This window comes from Pinus tabuliformis, chromosome 7 (genome assembly GCF_031772625.1).
Source record: "Pinus tabuliformis cultivar Carrire ecotype Pingquan chromosome 7, CPIR1, whole genome shotgun sequence".
Classification (NCBI taxonomy): domain Eukaryota; kingdom Viridiplantae; phylum Streptophyta; class Pinopsida; order Pinales; family Pinaceae; genus Pinus; species Pinus tabuliformis.
This window is the reverse complement of record NC_142293.1, coordinates 949,065,403-949,080,111: the sequence shown is the minus strand read 5'-3', so window position 1 is coordinate 949,080,111 and position 14,709 is coordinate 949,065,403. Positions and strand designations below refer to the sequence as shown.

Sequence of the window (14,709 nt, the reverse complement as noted above, 5' to 3'; positions counted from 1 at the left end):
GCATAGAGGATTGTTATGGAAGATTCCTTCTTTAGGGAATATTAATATAATCCATGAGGATATTAAATTTCCTTAAAAACTACAACACAAAACTTGGGAGCTTCAAGACCCAGGAATGGAATTTGGTAACATTTTTAAATGGAGTTTCCAATACAAACTGGCATGAATCACCCAGAAGCTTTCAAGTCCATGGCCCCTAATTTTTTGCATTCTTGATAATGTTTTCTCACTGTTTCAGTGTCAATTTCATGATGCTTCCAAAAAAAAAGTTACAAAACAATTTTATAAGTTTTAATTTCTATCTATAAAATAGCTACTCCATCGTGAAGAACAGAGATTATTGCTACTCCATCATGAAGAATAGAGAACTTGCGAGCTTCGGGACCCAGGAATGGAATTTGGTAACACTTTAAATCGAGTTTCCAATACAAGCTTTCTTAATCTGACAGAATCACCTACAAGCTTTCAAGTTCGTGGGCCCTAAATTTTTGCATTCTTGATGATGTTTTCTCACTGTTTCAATGTCAATTTCATGATGCTTCCAAAAAACTATAAAACAGTTTTGAAGTGTTAGTTTTTATCTATAAATTAGCTACTTCATCATGGAGAATACACATTTGTTAGGTATTATTTGGCATTTCACATCATGTTGTATTATGAGTCATTGTGTAAGTAAAGCAACATTGTGAATCTAGTGTGAGGAGGACCAAGGTGTATTTGGTAGTCACAATTGATTGAGGGATGAGGCACATTGAAGAGTCATAGATAAGAGAGATGGATTGAAGAGCATTTTGGTAGTACATCATAAGAAACTGTGTGAGGCATTTTTCCGCCATTTGGTCATCTCAACATATTTGTTACTTTCTGAAACTAGCATTTCCCATGTATGATTGTCCACTAAAGTTTGTTATGTGATTCACTGTAGTGTTGTAAGTTACACTGCATGGTTTCTTAAATTTTGCTGTGGTTTTACTAATTCCCTTTATGGTATGCTAAAGCCAAAATATTATAGCTTATGACATGAGGCTCAGATTTTAATCAGTATTGATTACTGTTTAGAAAACAAAGCGCACTAATCAGCACAGCATCATACCAGAGTTTGAATTCCATACATAAAACATTAGAGTAAAAAACAGAACTGATTGAAAGAAAAAATTTGTATATAGAGAGATACAGTATAATTGTAAGGAGATCGTCCATATTTATAATAAATTGGGAGAAGCCCAACATTGAAAACTGGTCGTTGGACAGTTCACCAACCAAGTAATGATAGGTCAAATGTGCACAGTAATTAGATCACTGACCTAAATAAATTTTAGACTTTAACTCCATGGTGTATGTACAACAACAATTATGATTACCTTTTCATGAGATCTGCAGGTAACCCTTGTTCGTCAAGCCTCCATTGCCTATACACTACCGAAGAAATCTCCAAGGCATACTTTCCAGTAAACACTGTTCTTTCAAGAATGCCTCCGCCATTTATAAGAATCTGGCAAGCCAGAGCATTGATGTTGATTGTATCCCGGAAATGAGGGCTCAATAGCTTGTGAACGGGATGCATCACACTCAGTTGTCTGTTAGTAGCAATAATAAATGGTTCCATAACTGCATGAGTCTTGAGCCTAAAAGAATCCGACCATTACAGTCTCAGTCTGGACTATATATAGAATGATATTGTAAATATCAAACAAATTCTCCAGGTATTCTATTAGTTGTGGCTATTTGGGTTTTACCAGTGACTGATAAGCTGATGGTAACCAGAATCATTAACGGTCACGTACGCTTTAGCCAGCTGCCATAGAGCTCCTTCTGCGCCTTCCTCTGCTGGAGTAAACACCTTCCCAACACTTGCCCAATCTTCTGAAGGGGGTAGGCTCAACTCGATTGCAACTGGCCTTAATGTGCCATCCTTCTTCAGGAAGAGAATTGAACGAGAAGCATATGTCTTGGTGATAGACAGAGCATTTATTCGATCCAGATGGGGCATCAAGGCGTCATGGTGGTCCAGAATGAAGAGTCTGTTATCCCAGAGACCCTGAAAATATCATATCCATCTATGAATACATGAATCTATAAGAGTTCATTAGATAATGTGTTCTACAAACCCCTCTCACATACTCAACTGCATGAATGCCCTATTCAAGAAGCCAGCTATTCAAGTAAGCATGTGAATGAAAATCACCTATACAATTTACAAATTACAACAACAACCAACCAACAAAAAAAAATGTAATCAGTAGACTAAGGCAACAAACTGGTCAAGTAATAATCCTCAAAAGGGCGAATATACTGGGACTGTCCATTCAACTAGGTACTACCACCTATATTTTATCCTGATTTAACTATATTTCCAGTAACAATTCACCAAACCGTACTCAACCTATGTGATGAAACAATATCACCAAAAGTTCAAAGTAAGCATGTTACCAATAGAACTGTTGGCTAAACCTATAGACAATCTTAATCATCCACTTCTACCAGGTGTGTGATTAAGTTGTTTCTCACCGTTTATCAGCTACCAGGTTTGACAGAAAAGAAGTGCAAATTTCCTGCCTCCACTATCTAACAGATCTGCTAATTTCTGAATCATTCAAAACTTGAACAGGGCCAATGTATTGAAATAACACCATGAGAGTCTCAAAACTTGTGCCTCCATTTATAAGCTATCTTAACTAAGCCATTTCTTATTCATGGGACCCTTTTTCTGGAATGAACCTTCTGCTTATGGTGGGCCGATTAGGCATGTATCCGGCCTAAGGGTATTGCCCAAAATTAACTGTAGCATGAAGAGCAGAGGCCACCCATATGATTGTTGTTATTGCCTTTTCAACTTCTTCCACTCTCTCCATGCTATACCACCATGTCTCGTCCTTCTTGTCTCCGTGACCAACATTTCTGATTTCGTTCCACCATGCTTGCAGCTCTGTATCAGATTTCACTGCATCATCATTCTGGTAGTACAAGGACAGGTACTCCTTAACCCATGAAACTATTGTGAACCATATCTCCAATCAATCCATAGCGTAAGGGTAGTCTCCGATCATCAGCTTCAGCCCGTAGGGCATTGATGAATCCACCACTGCCATACCCCTGTCAAGTTGTAGCCACGTTCAGGTAAAAATATTAATCAAAATTCAAATGGTTGAAAAAAAGATGAGGCTTAGATTTTAATCAGTCTTGATTACTATTTAGAAAACAAAGAGCACTAATCAACACAACATCATACCAGAGTTTGAATTCCATACATAAAACATTACAGTAAAAAACAGAACTGACTGAAAGAAAAAATCTGTATACAGAGAGATACAGTATAATTGTAAGGATATCGTCCATATTTATAATAAATTGGGAGAAGCCCAACATTGAAAATTGGTCGTTGGACAGTTCACCAACCAAGTAATGATAGGTCAAATGTGCACAGTAATTAGATCACTGACCTAAATAAATTTTAGTCTTTAACTCCATGGTGTATGTACAACAACAATTATGATTACCTTTTCATGAGATCTGCAGGTAACCCTTGTTCGGCAAGCCTCCATTGCCTGTACACTACCGAAGAAATCTCCAAGGCATACTTTCCAGTAAACACTGTTCTTTCAAGAATGCCTCCGCCATTTATAAGAATCTGGCAAGCCAGAGCATTGATGTTGATTGTGTCCCAGAAATGAGGGCTCAATAGCTTGTGAACGGGGTGCATCACACTCAGCTGTCTGTTAGTAGCAATAATAAATGGTTCCATAACTGCATGAGTCTTGAGCCTGAAAGAATCTGACCATTACAGTCTCAGTCTGGACTATATATAGAATGATATTGTAAATATCAAAAAAATTCTACAGGTATTCTATTAGTTGTGGCTATTTGGGTTTTACCAATGACTGATAAGCTGATGGTAACCAGAATCATTAACGGTCACGTACGCTTTAGCCCGCTGCCATAGAGCTCCTTCCGCGCCTTCCTCTGCTGGAGTAAACACCTTCCCAACACTTGCCCGATCTTCTGAAGGGGGTAGGCTCAACTCGATTGCAACTGGCCTTAATGTGCCATCCTTCAGCTACGAGGTTTGACCGAAAAGAAGTGCAAATTTGCTGCCTCCACTATCTAACAGATCTGCTAATTTCTGAATCATTCAAAACTTGAACAGGGCCCTTTTTCTGGAATGAACCTTCTGCTTATGGTGGGCCGATTAGGCGTGTATCCGGCGTAGGGGTATTGCCCAAAATTAACTGTAGCATGAAGATCCAAGGCCACCCATATGATTGTTGTTATTGCCTTTTCAACTTCTTCCACTCTCTCCATGCTGTACCACCATGTCTCGTCCTTCTTGTCTCCGTGACCAACATTTCTAATTTCGTTCCACCATGCTTGCAGCTCTGTATCAGATTTCACTGCATCATCATTCTGGTAGTACAAGGACAGGAACTCCTTAACCCATGAAACTATTGGGAACCATATCTCCAATCCATCCACAACGTAAGGGTAGTCTTCGATCATCAGCTTCAACCCGTAGGGCATTGATGAGTCGACCACTGACATACCCTTGTCAAGTTGTAGCCACATTCAGGTAAAAATGTTAATCAAAATTCAAATGGTTGACACAAAGATGAGGCTCAGATTTTAATCAGTATTGATTACTGTTTAGAAAACAAAGAGCACTAATCAGCACAGCATCATACCAGAGTTTGAATTCCATACATAAAACATTACAGTAAAAAACAGAACTGATTGAAAGAAAAAATCTGTATACAGAGAGATACAGTATAATTGTAAGGAGATCGTCCATATCTATAATAAATTGGGAGAAGCCCAACATTGAAAACTGGTCGTTGGACAGTTCACCAACCAAGTAATGATAGGTCAAATGTGCACAATAATTAGATCACTGACCTAAATAAATTTTAGTCTTTAACTCCATGGTGTATGTACAACAACAATTATGATTACCTTTTCATGAGATCTGCAGGTAACCCTTGTTCATCAAGCCTCCATTGCCTGTACACTACCGAAGAAATCTCCAAGGCATACTTTCTAGTGAACATTGTTCTTTCAAGAATCCACCATTTATAAGAATCTGGCAAGCTAGAGCATTGATGTTGATTGTGTCCCAGAAATGAGGGCTCAATAGCTTGTGAACGGGATGCATCACACTCAGCTGTCTGTTAGTAGCAATAATAAATGGCTCCGTAACTGCATGAGTCTTGAGCCTGAAAGAATCTGACCATTACAGTCTCAGTCTGGACTATATATAGAATGATATTGTAAATATCAAACAAATTCTGCAGGTATTCTATTAGTTGTGGCTATTTGGGTTTACCAGTGACTGATAAACTGATGGTAACCAGAATCATTAACGGTCACATGCGCTTTAGCCAGCTGCCATAGAGCTCCTTCTGCGCCTTCCTCTGCTGGAGTAAACACCTTCCCAACACTTGCCCGATCTTCTGAAGGGGGTAGGCTCAACTCGATTGCAACTGGCCTTAATGAGCCATCCTTCAGGAAGAGAATTGAACGAGAAGCATATGTCTTGGCGATAGACAGAGCATTTATTCGATCCAGATGCGGCATCAAGGCATCATGGTGGTCCAGAATGAAGAGTTTGTTATCCCAGAGAGCCTGAAAATATCATATTCATCTATGAATACATGAATCTATAAAATAAATTCCTATCTGAAGCCCTGAGTAGGCTATGAGTGAGACTTTTTGCCTCTACATAAGAGTTCATTAGATAATGTGTTCTACAAACTCCTCTCACATACTCAACTAGATGAATGCCCTATTCAAGAAGCCATCTATTCCAATAAGCATGTGAATGAAAATCACCCATACAATTTACAAATTACAACAACAACCAACCAAAAAAAAAAAAAATGTACTCAGCACTAAGGCAACAAACTGGTCAAGTAATAATCCTCAAAAGGGCCAATATACTGGGACTGTCCATTCAACTAGGTATTACCACCTATATTTTATCCTGATTTAAGTATATTTCCAGTAACAATTCACCAAACCGTACTCAGCCTATGTGATGAAACAATATCACCAAAAGTTCAAAGTAAGCATGTTACCAATAGAACTGTTGGCTAAACCTATAAACAATCTTAATCATCCACTTCTACCTGCCTTCTTAGTATTAGGATTTTACCAACAGGTGTGTGATTAAGTTGTTTCTCATCTTTTATTAGCTACCAGGTTTGACAGAAAAGAAGTGCAAATTTCTTGCCTCCACTATCTAACAGATCTGCTAATTTCTGAATCATTCAAAACTTGAACAGGGCCAATGTATTGAAATAACACCATGAGAGTCTCAGACTTGTGCCTCCATTTATAAGCTATCTTAACTAAGCCATTTCTTATTTTTGGGACCCTTTTTCTAGAATGAACCTTCTGCTTATGGTGGGCCGATTAGGCATGTATCCGGCGTGAGGGTATTGCCCAAAATTAACTGCAGCATGAAGAGCTGAGGCCACCCATATGATTATTGTTATTGCCTTTTCAACTTCTTCCACACTCTCCATGTTGTACCACCATGTCTCGTCCTTCTTGTCTCCATGACCAACATTTGTGATTTCGTTCCACCACGCTTGCAGCTCTGTATCAAATTTCACTGCATCATCATTTTGGTAGTACAAGGACAGGTACTCCTTAACCCATGAAACTATTGGGAACCATATCTCCAATCCATCCACAGTGTAAGGGTAGTCTTCGAACATCAGCTTCAGCCCATAGGGCATTGATGAGTCCACCACTGCCATACCCCTGTCAAGTTGTAGCCACATTTAGGTAAAAATGTTAATCAAAATTCAAATGGTTGACACAAAGATGAGGCTCATATTTTAATTAGTGTTGATTACTGTTTAGAAAACAAAGAGCACTAATCAGCACATCATCATGCCAGAGTTTGAATTCCATACATAAAACATTACAGTAAAAAACAGAACTGACTGAAAGAAAAAATCTGTATACAGAGAGATATAGTATAATTGTAAGGAGATCATCCATATTTATAATAAATTGGGAGAAGCCCAACATTGAAAACTGGTCGTTGCACAGTAATTAGATCACTGACCTAAATAAATTTTAGTCTTTAACTCCATGGTGTATGTACAACAACAATTATGATTACCTTTTCATGAGATCTGCAGGTAACCCTTGTTCATCAAGCCTCCATTTCATATACACTACCGAAGAAATACTTTCCAGTAAACACTGTTCTTTCAAGAATGCCTCCGCCATTTATAAGAATCTGGCGAGCCAGAGCATTGATGTTGATTGTGTCCCGGAAATGAGGGCTCAATAGCTTGTGAATGGGATGCATCACACTAAGTTGTCTGTTAGTAGCAATAATAAATGGTTCCGTAACTGCATGAGTCTTGAGCCTGAAAGAATCCGACCATTACAGTCTCAGTCTGGACTATATATAGAATGATATTGTAAATATAAAACAAATTCTGCAGGTATTCTATTAGTTGTGGCTATTTGGGTTTTACCAGTGACTGATAAGCTGATAGAATCCGACCATTACAGTCTCAGCCTGGACTATATATAGAATGATATTGTAAATATCAAACAAATTCTGCAGGTATTCTATTAGTTGTGGCTATTTGGGTTTTACCAGTGACTGATAAGCTGATGGTAACTAGAATCATCAATGGTCACGTACGCTTTAGCCAGCTGCCATAGAGCTCCTTCTGCGCCTTCCTCTGCTGGAGTAAACACCTTCCCAACACTTGCCCGATCTTTTGAAGGGGGGTAGGCTCAACTCGATAGCACTTGGCCTTAATGTGCCATCCTTCTGCCATCCTTCTTCAGGAAGAGAATTGAACGAGAAGCATATGTCTTGGTGATAGACAGAGCAATTATTTGATCTAGATGCGGTATCAAGGCATCATGGTGGTCCAGAATGAAGAGTCTGTTATCCCAGAGAGCCTGAAAATATCATATCCATCTATGAATACATGAATCTCACTACTGCTGTAGATCAAAAGACAATCCAAATTACAAGGAACAAGCATTGAGTTGGATCAATATACCTGCTCCACTGTTAGACCGTCGAGATTATTTTCGATGTGTGAAGCAGTAATAGAACTGATCTGAGGACCAGATATCAAAGGGTCCAATTTACTTCTCGGAGGAAAACTCTGTGAATTCAACCATTCACAACATTAAAATTATGTAGCCTAAGCTTAATTAAAAATAGAGAGGAGACAGATGGGGACTAGAGGTCTGATTACTTGGAGTCTGCTGATTACTTGGAGTCTCTGTATAACAAGAGGATTGACTCCGGCCAGCATCTGGCGCGCAAATTCTTCATCTTTCCTCCATGCAAATTCGTCATATGCACCCATTAATCCCATTTCCAGTAAGTTCGATTATTTAGAATCTGGTAGAAATCAAGCATAGAATAAGAAGATGCATGGACGTGTTTGGAAGAGAAATACTTACGGGCTATAACTTGAGAAAGGGGATACTTGAACAATTTTTCGCCGTCTGTTGTAAGAAACTCTTTGACAAGCTCAAAGGGAATGAAATTTTTGGCAGCTTCCAGAATTGAGTTGTTGGGCAACTTTTTCCCATCGGAAAAGAGCTTCTTAATGTCTTTAAAGGAGTCGAACTCATTCATAGTTGAATCAAACAGCGATTTGAGCTCTGGTACCAGGAATTGAACAATTGCCTTGAGGGAATGCGCTAAGAAATCAGACATTTTCAGATGCCCAAAACGCTCATCTCGTGGGACACATCTCGTACTGTTTACAGCATCGACACCCAAAATCCAGGTTCCGCTGGAGAAATTGCAGCAGCAATGGCTGCCGCGTCCATCGTTTTCTGAACATCCGACTTCTCTTATTCTCAAAGTCTTTTCAAACTGCAACTCAGGGAAATTAAACCGCCATTGCCATGAGCGAGAACCGCTAGACGAAAATTCATGAACCGTTTCAGTTTCATGAACCGTTTTTTGGACTAACGACCAAACTTTGTTCAATCGTCTAACACCACAAATCTACGATGAACAATAGGACACGGCGACGGCTGGGGCAATTCATTTCAAAGGGAAACGCCTACAGCGTAATTATCTTTGCAATGTAACGCAGATAAACTAGAAGGTAAAATTCAGGTGAAAGGGATTCAGTACGGTCTCTTGGTGTTCTTGCAAGGAAGGAGGAATAGATAAAGGCGGCAGAGTGCATGCAAAAAAAACTAATATGTATTCAGTATGGCCACGCCTCCTTTTTTAAGAGCTAGGATCCTCGTTTGCAATACAAAGCTTTTCCTTTTCCACTGGTAAAGGTGGCGGAGAGTCAAATTGATCGTAAATGAATCTGGACATTTGCTAACTGCAGATATCAAATGCAGCATGCCCATTCAAACTTTAAAATTCAAATTTTAATCTCCCTGTAGAGGGAATGGGCATGGTGGCATGGTGGTGGGGTTCTGGAGGTGGTGAACCCAAAATCTGTTTTGAATGAGATGCAGAGGGAGAAAAGAGGGGGAAGAGCTTGGTAGGAAGTTTAAGTTTTCATAATGGGTTCATTGTGTGATGTAGTACTCAACATAATGGGCTTCTGTTGGAATTAACTTATGTCAGCATTAGAGTTATGAGGAAGGGGGTGTGATTGCGAAAGGAATTTGTGAACGGTCTTATCCAGGATGATAGTGAGTAATGAGGTGATTTAGCTAGCCCATATCCCACGCTATCCAGGGTATGACAAGTTATGGGCACAGGTACCTGAGTATAATACCTAGTACGGGTACGTAAATCAGACCCTGTGGTACACATTCCCTACCATAGATCATAACTTGAAAATTCCCTACCATAGATCATAACTTGAAAGATGCAGAGAGACCAGTGCCTCCATATGTGTCGGATTACAAAATTTATTGAATCAGACAAAGGAATTAAATCTTTGAAGCTCTAAAGTTTGGTAGAAAAATGGTCACTGAGGATACTGGAATTTACAGGCAAGAAACTAACTATAATTATTGCATAATCACAAAATTAATTAAGAAACATTTATACCTTCTAATGGAAACTCACAAAATTTCTTGACTAAAATCAAAATAATGAACAGGTTGAGTGAATAGTAAAGATTGCATCGATTGCAATCTTAAAGATTGCATCGATTGCCTATTCACGAGAATAGAATGCCCAAGGGCAGTAACATAAATCCATGAAGAAGTTAAGGCATGAAACCATAAATGTATTCAATAAGTATGATGATACAATATACATAATGAGAGGCTATCTATATAGTACAGATGCCTCAGTCATCTATATAATTACGGCTAATCATAAATAATGACCATATCATACGTCCATTATGATATAGCAAACCATATCACATAATGCCAAAAACCCATTGAGATTTTCAATCAGCAGTGTCACATCCTGCACATTGGTTCTGGGAGCTTAATTTGAGACTAGAGAATTCTCAATGTCAATTACAAAGCGATATTTCACATCTTTGTTAATCATTCGTTCTAAGGCCTCATTAATACACTGGATAGGAATGACTTCAATGTTTGGATATACTCTTTCCTTTGCACAAAAATCAAGCATTTCTTGAATGTCTTTGGTGCTACCTGTTACACTCCCTACAATCGAAATCATGCCTGCATGCAGAAACTCAAGTATGGATGTTATACTTAGTGATTCAGAAGATAGACGAGAATTGTGCAAATAACACATTTATTTTTCCATCAACTACAACTGTATCAGTCTACTTATCAGATTTTTACTTTTATCCTCAGATGATGCACCTTTAGTTTTTTTGGTAAAACACATAATGCACATAGAAATTTATGTTACCTTAAACCTAACACGTTTAGCATTTAAATAATGAATATATCTAACTTATAAATCATTGCTGTCATAGGCAACACGTGGTTCTTATGGTCTGTAGTATATTACAAGTTCCATTCTACAAAAAATACTGCATGGATCTTGGTGCCACACACATACGCCTAGTGACTTGAAACCAGAGAACTCTTAAGAAATGAAATACAGTACACTTGATGAATCTTTCCTCTTTACAAAATAAAAATATATATGTATGGCATGGACTACTATTTTAGGAAAAAACCGTAATTTACTAATAACCCTTGTAAATTTGGCAAGCATGGTAAACCTGGGCTCTATCTTCCATAAATGGATTTTAGAAAACCTTGGCCAATTGGTGAACTTAATTTGTTAACAAAGGTAGAAGGATAATCGATTGGCAAAGAATGGCACACATTGCTAAACATTGTAGTGGTTTTTTTGGCCTAAGGACAATAACAATGAGATGCATCTAAGGATAACAATGCAATGTAATGTAATAAAGTGAGGAATAAGTAAATATATAATAATAAGATACGACATTTACGTTAATCTTATATTAAAGAGATTAGGTAAGTAGTTCTTGAGAAAATAATGAAACTTTCCTGATATAAATATAACACCCTTGTATGCCATTTTTTAGCACAATGATATAATACTAATAACGGGATATCTCATTTTCCATCTCTTTTGTCTCTTCATATTCTCCATATTTTAGTTTAACATTATGTCAGAGCCACGCCACATTGATTATGGCATTGGCCCATGACAAGAACCATGCCATTTAAGGTGACAAAGCATTGTGTCAAAGAACAATATCAAATCAAGTTCAATAAGCAGTTCGAGAAATAGAAATTATATCAGTGGTTGTTACAACAAAATTGTTAAGAGAAAAGACTTCAATTAAATGACAGATGAGGTGAATCAATTTTTTCTAAGGATCAAGTCATTGGAAAAGGGGCCAAGCTTTAAGAAGCAACTGACATCTAACCAAAGAGAAAACAGTCCAGCAGTTGTAGAAGTAGACCGACCCCAACCTATGATCAAAGGACAGTGAGTTCAAGTTTGTTGAGCATGGTTGTATAGAGATTAGTAGATGTCTAGCAGCATACAAGTCTACAGTGACATGTATTGACCTGTTGAAGGAGGTGCTAAGGGTAGACAGATACTTGTGTGTATTGACCTGCAGCATACAAGATAGTTGGACCTTGGAGCTAATTAAACTGCTAGTGACTGATAAATAGCTTGAGCCCACAAATCTAGAGCAGAAGATTGATCAATTCAACCTAGCATCATTGAACCTTTGAGAAAGTACACAATAATTTATTTCTAAGTGACAGCAATTTGAAATCTGTCTTTTAGAAGCAATATGAAGTAAATCCTCAGTTTTAAAACCCTCTGCTAATTGAAATTTTGTTTTAAACTGAAAAGTATGTTTTAAAACCCACTGCAAATTACAAACTGCAAAACCCTTATTGCATCTTGCAGTTACAGGCAACATTCTCAGAGGGGTTATAAGTTGAAATTTGTAAGCGAACCTTAAGGGTTTATGTTCTATATTGGAGTTAGAAAGAATTTTTTCTTGGAGTAATAAGGTGATTGTGTATGGAACCAGGCACAAATTTTTGGAGGCACAAGCAGATCTGACCCATACCAATAATATTATGTCAGAATATCACATCACAAATTGAATGGGAAGAATTACCCAGCAAGGAAACAAAGAATGAACCTACTCCTTTCCTATCATGATCTTTGGGAGTTGGTCACTCCAACATGTCAAAAACTAGATCCCATGACTAATCACTATAAGAAGAAAAATAAAAATGTAACACTACTCACTTTTGCTCTTGAGGTCGTCATTCTTCATCATATCAGAGGCCTTAGCACTACTATTGAAGTATGGAAGAAATTATAAAGTTTGTATGAAACCTCTAATGAAATTTATAATTTATTATTGAAAAACAAATTAGCAAATTTGAATATAACAAAAATCAATTCTATAATAAAACATGTCCAGTAAGTGCAAGAATTGAAGAAAACTATTTTCAATCGATACCGAAATTAAAGACAAAATAATGATTACTATTTTATTCATTAGCTTGCCTGAGTTGTATTAAAATTTCAAATCATCATTTTATTCTCAAAATGAAACTTCAACTGAAGAAGTTGTAGGTTTTCTAATCCAAGAACAACAAAAAAGAACGAGTGTGAAGGTCCACACAGAGCATTTACAAGAAGGCTCAAAGGAAGTGGCCAAAACTAACGTCATGGCAGAGACAAGCATAATAGGTAATCAAGTTAGCAAATAATTATATAGTTGCCAAGGTAATTCACAAAATACCAAATCCAAATTTTGCAAATATTGTGGTGGAAATAATCAGTGCAAAAGATTGTTTTCTAAAAAAAGACAATGACGATGAAAGGATTGGAGGTAGAGGTTGTAGTGGCAAGGGAAGAGGATAAAGAGATCAAAGTGATTTTGCAGAAAGTAATACAATGGTTCCTTTCACTGAACAGAGAAAATAATAATCTTTTAATAGCCAGACACAGAAGTCAGTGCATCACGATGCATTTGGTATATTGATTCTGGTACTACCAAATACACCATTCATAAAAGAGAAGCCTTTTTCCGAGATTGATAGATGTGAAAATGTAGATATTGTTTTGGCTGATAACAATGTACATGAACTACAGGGTGTTTTCCCCTTTGATGAAGTTCAATTATTCAGAATCTGGTAGAAATCAAGCACAGAATAAGAAGATGCATGGACGTGTTTGGAAGAGAAATACTCACGGGCTATAACTTGAGGAAGGGGATACTTGAACAATTTTTCGCCGTCTGTTGTAAGAAACTCTTTGACAAGCTCAAAGGGAATGAAATTTTTGGCAGCTTCCAGAATTGAGTTGTTGGGCAACTTTTTCCCATCGGAAAAGAGCTTCTTAATGTCTTTAAAGGAGTCGAACTCATTCGTAGTTCAATCAAACAGCGATTTGAGCTCTGGTACCAGGAATTGAACAATTGCCATGAGGGAATGCTCTAAGAAATCAGACATTTTCAGATGCCCAAAATGCTCATCTCGTGGGACACATCTCGTACTGTTTACATCATCGACACCCAAAATCCAGGTTTCGATGTCGCTGGAGAAACTGCAGCAGCAATGGCTGCCGCGTCCATCGTTTTCTGAACATCCGCCTTCTCTTATTCTCAAAGTCTTTTCAAACTGCAACTCAGGGAAATTAAAATATGGGCGACTAATAAGCATCTAATGACCGCCATTTCCATGAGCGAGAACCGTATCTAATGACCGCCATTGCCATGAGCGAGAACGGCGAGACGAAAATTCATGAACCGTTTCAGTTTCATGAACCGATTTTGATCAACGATCAAACTTTGTTCCATCGTCTAACACCACAAATCTACGGTGAACAATCGGACACGGCGACGGCTAGGGCAATTCATTTCAAAGAGGAACGCCTTACGGCGTAATTATGGAAGATGATGAGCAAATTGTTTGTTATATGGAGATTTTTTTATATAAACAATTAATTATATGTAAGAAAATTATTTATATGATAAATAATATTATAAGATAAATATGATAAAAAATGGATATTAGAGTATTCGAAATCGCCGATCTTATCTCGATTGCACATTGGTTGGGGGCTTGTCGACGTGGCCAGCGTAGCCTTTTAGCATTATGTTTCTTACTTTTTGAGCGAGCCCTCTTTTTTGATCGTAGCTTTTTACAGGTTGAAAATGTTTTTGGATGATTTCGAGCGTAGCTTTTTACAGGTTGAAAATGTTTTGGATGTTTTTGAGCGTAGCTTTTTACAAGTTGAAGATGTTTTTGGATTTTATTGCAGAAACTTGGGCAAACTCTATCATTATAGCGCTT

The 14,709-nt window shown here is 37.7% G+C and overlaps 2 protein-coding genes and 2 pseudogenes across 2 annotated transcripts; all 4 read right to left on the bottom strand.

The window, feature by feature from the left end:
- Positions 1–1,357: 1,357 nt before the first annotated feature.
- Positions 1,358–1,990, bottom strand: LOC149250763 (putative linoleate 9S-lipoxygenase 5). Its single transcript, XM_089453745.1, has 2 exons — positions 1,737–1,990; positions 1,358–1,625 (listed from the first exon to the last, which is right to left on the bottom strand). The coding sequence occupies exons 1-2, from the start codon at positions 1,988–1,990 to the stop codon at positions 1,358–1,360; spliced, it is 522 nt and encodes a 173-aa protein (XP_089309871.1).
- A 697-nt stretch (positions 1,991–2,687) lies between these two features.
- LOC149250762 (linoleate 9S-lipoxygenase 2-like) lies at positions 2,688–3,742 on the bottom strand (annotated as a pseudogene).
- A 383-nt stretch (positions 3,743–4,125) lies between these two features.
- LOC149250761 (linoleate 9S-lipoxygenase 2-like) lies at positions 4,126–5,565 on the bottom strand. Its single transcript, XM_089453744.1, has 3 exons — positions 5,315–5,565; positions 4,945–5,079; positions 4,126–4,540 (listed from the first exon to the last, which is right to left on the bottom strand). Exons 1-3 carry the CDS (start codon positions 5,563–5,565, stop codon positions 4,126–4,128), a joined length of 801 nt encoding a protein of 266 aa, XP_089309870.1.
- Positions 5,566–6,350: 785 nt separating this feature from the next.
- LOC149250760 (putative linoleate 9S-lipoxygenase 5) lies at positions 6,351–13,988 on the bottom strand (annotated as a pseudogene).
- Between the last annotated feature and the right edge of the window lie 721 nt (positions 13,989–14,709).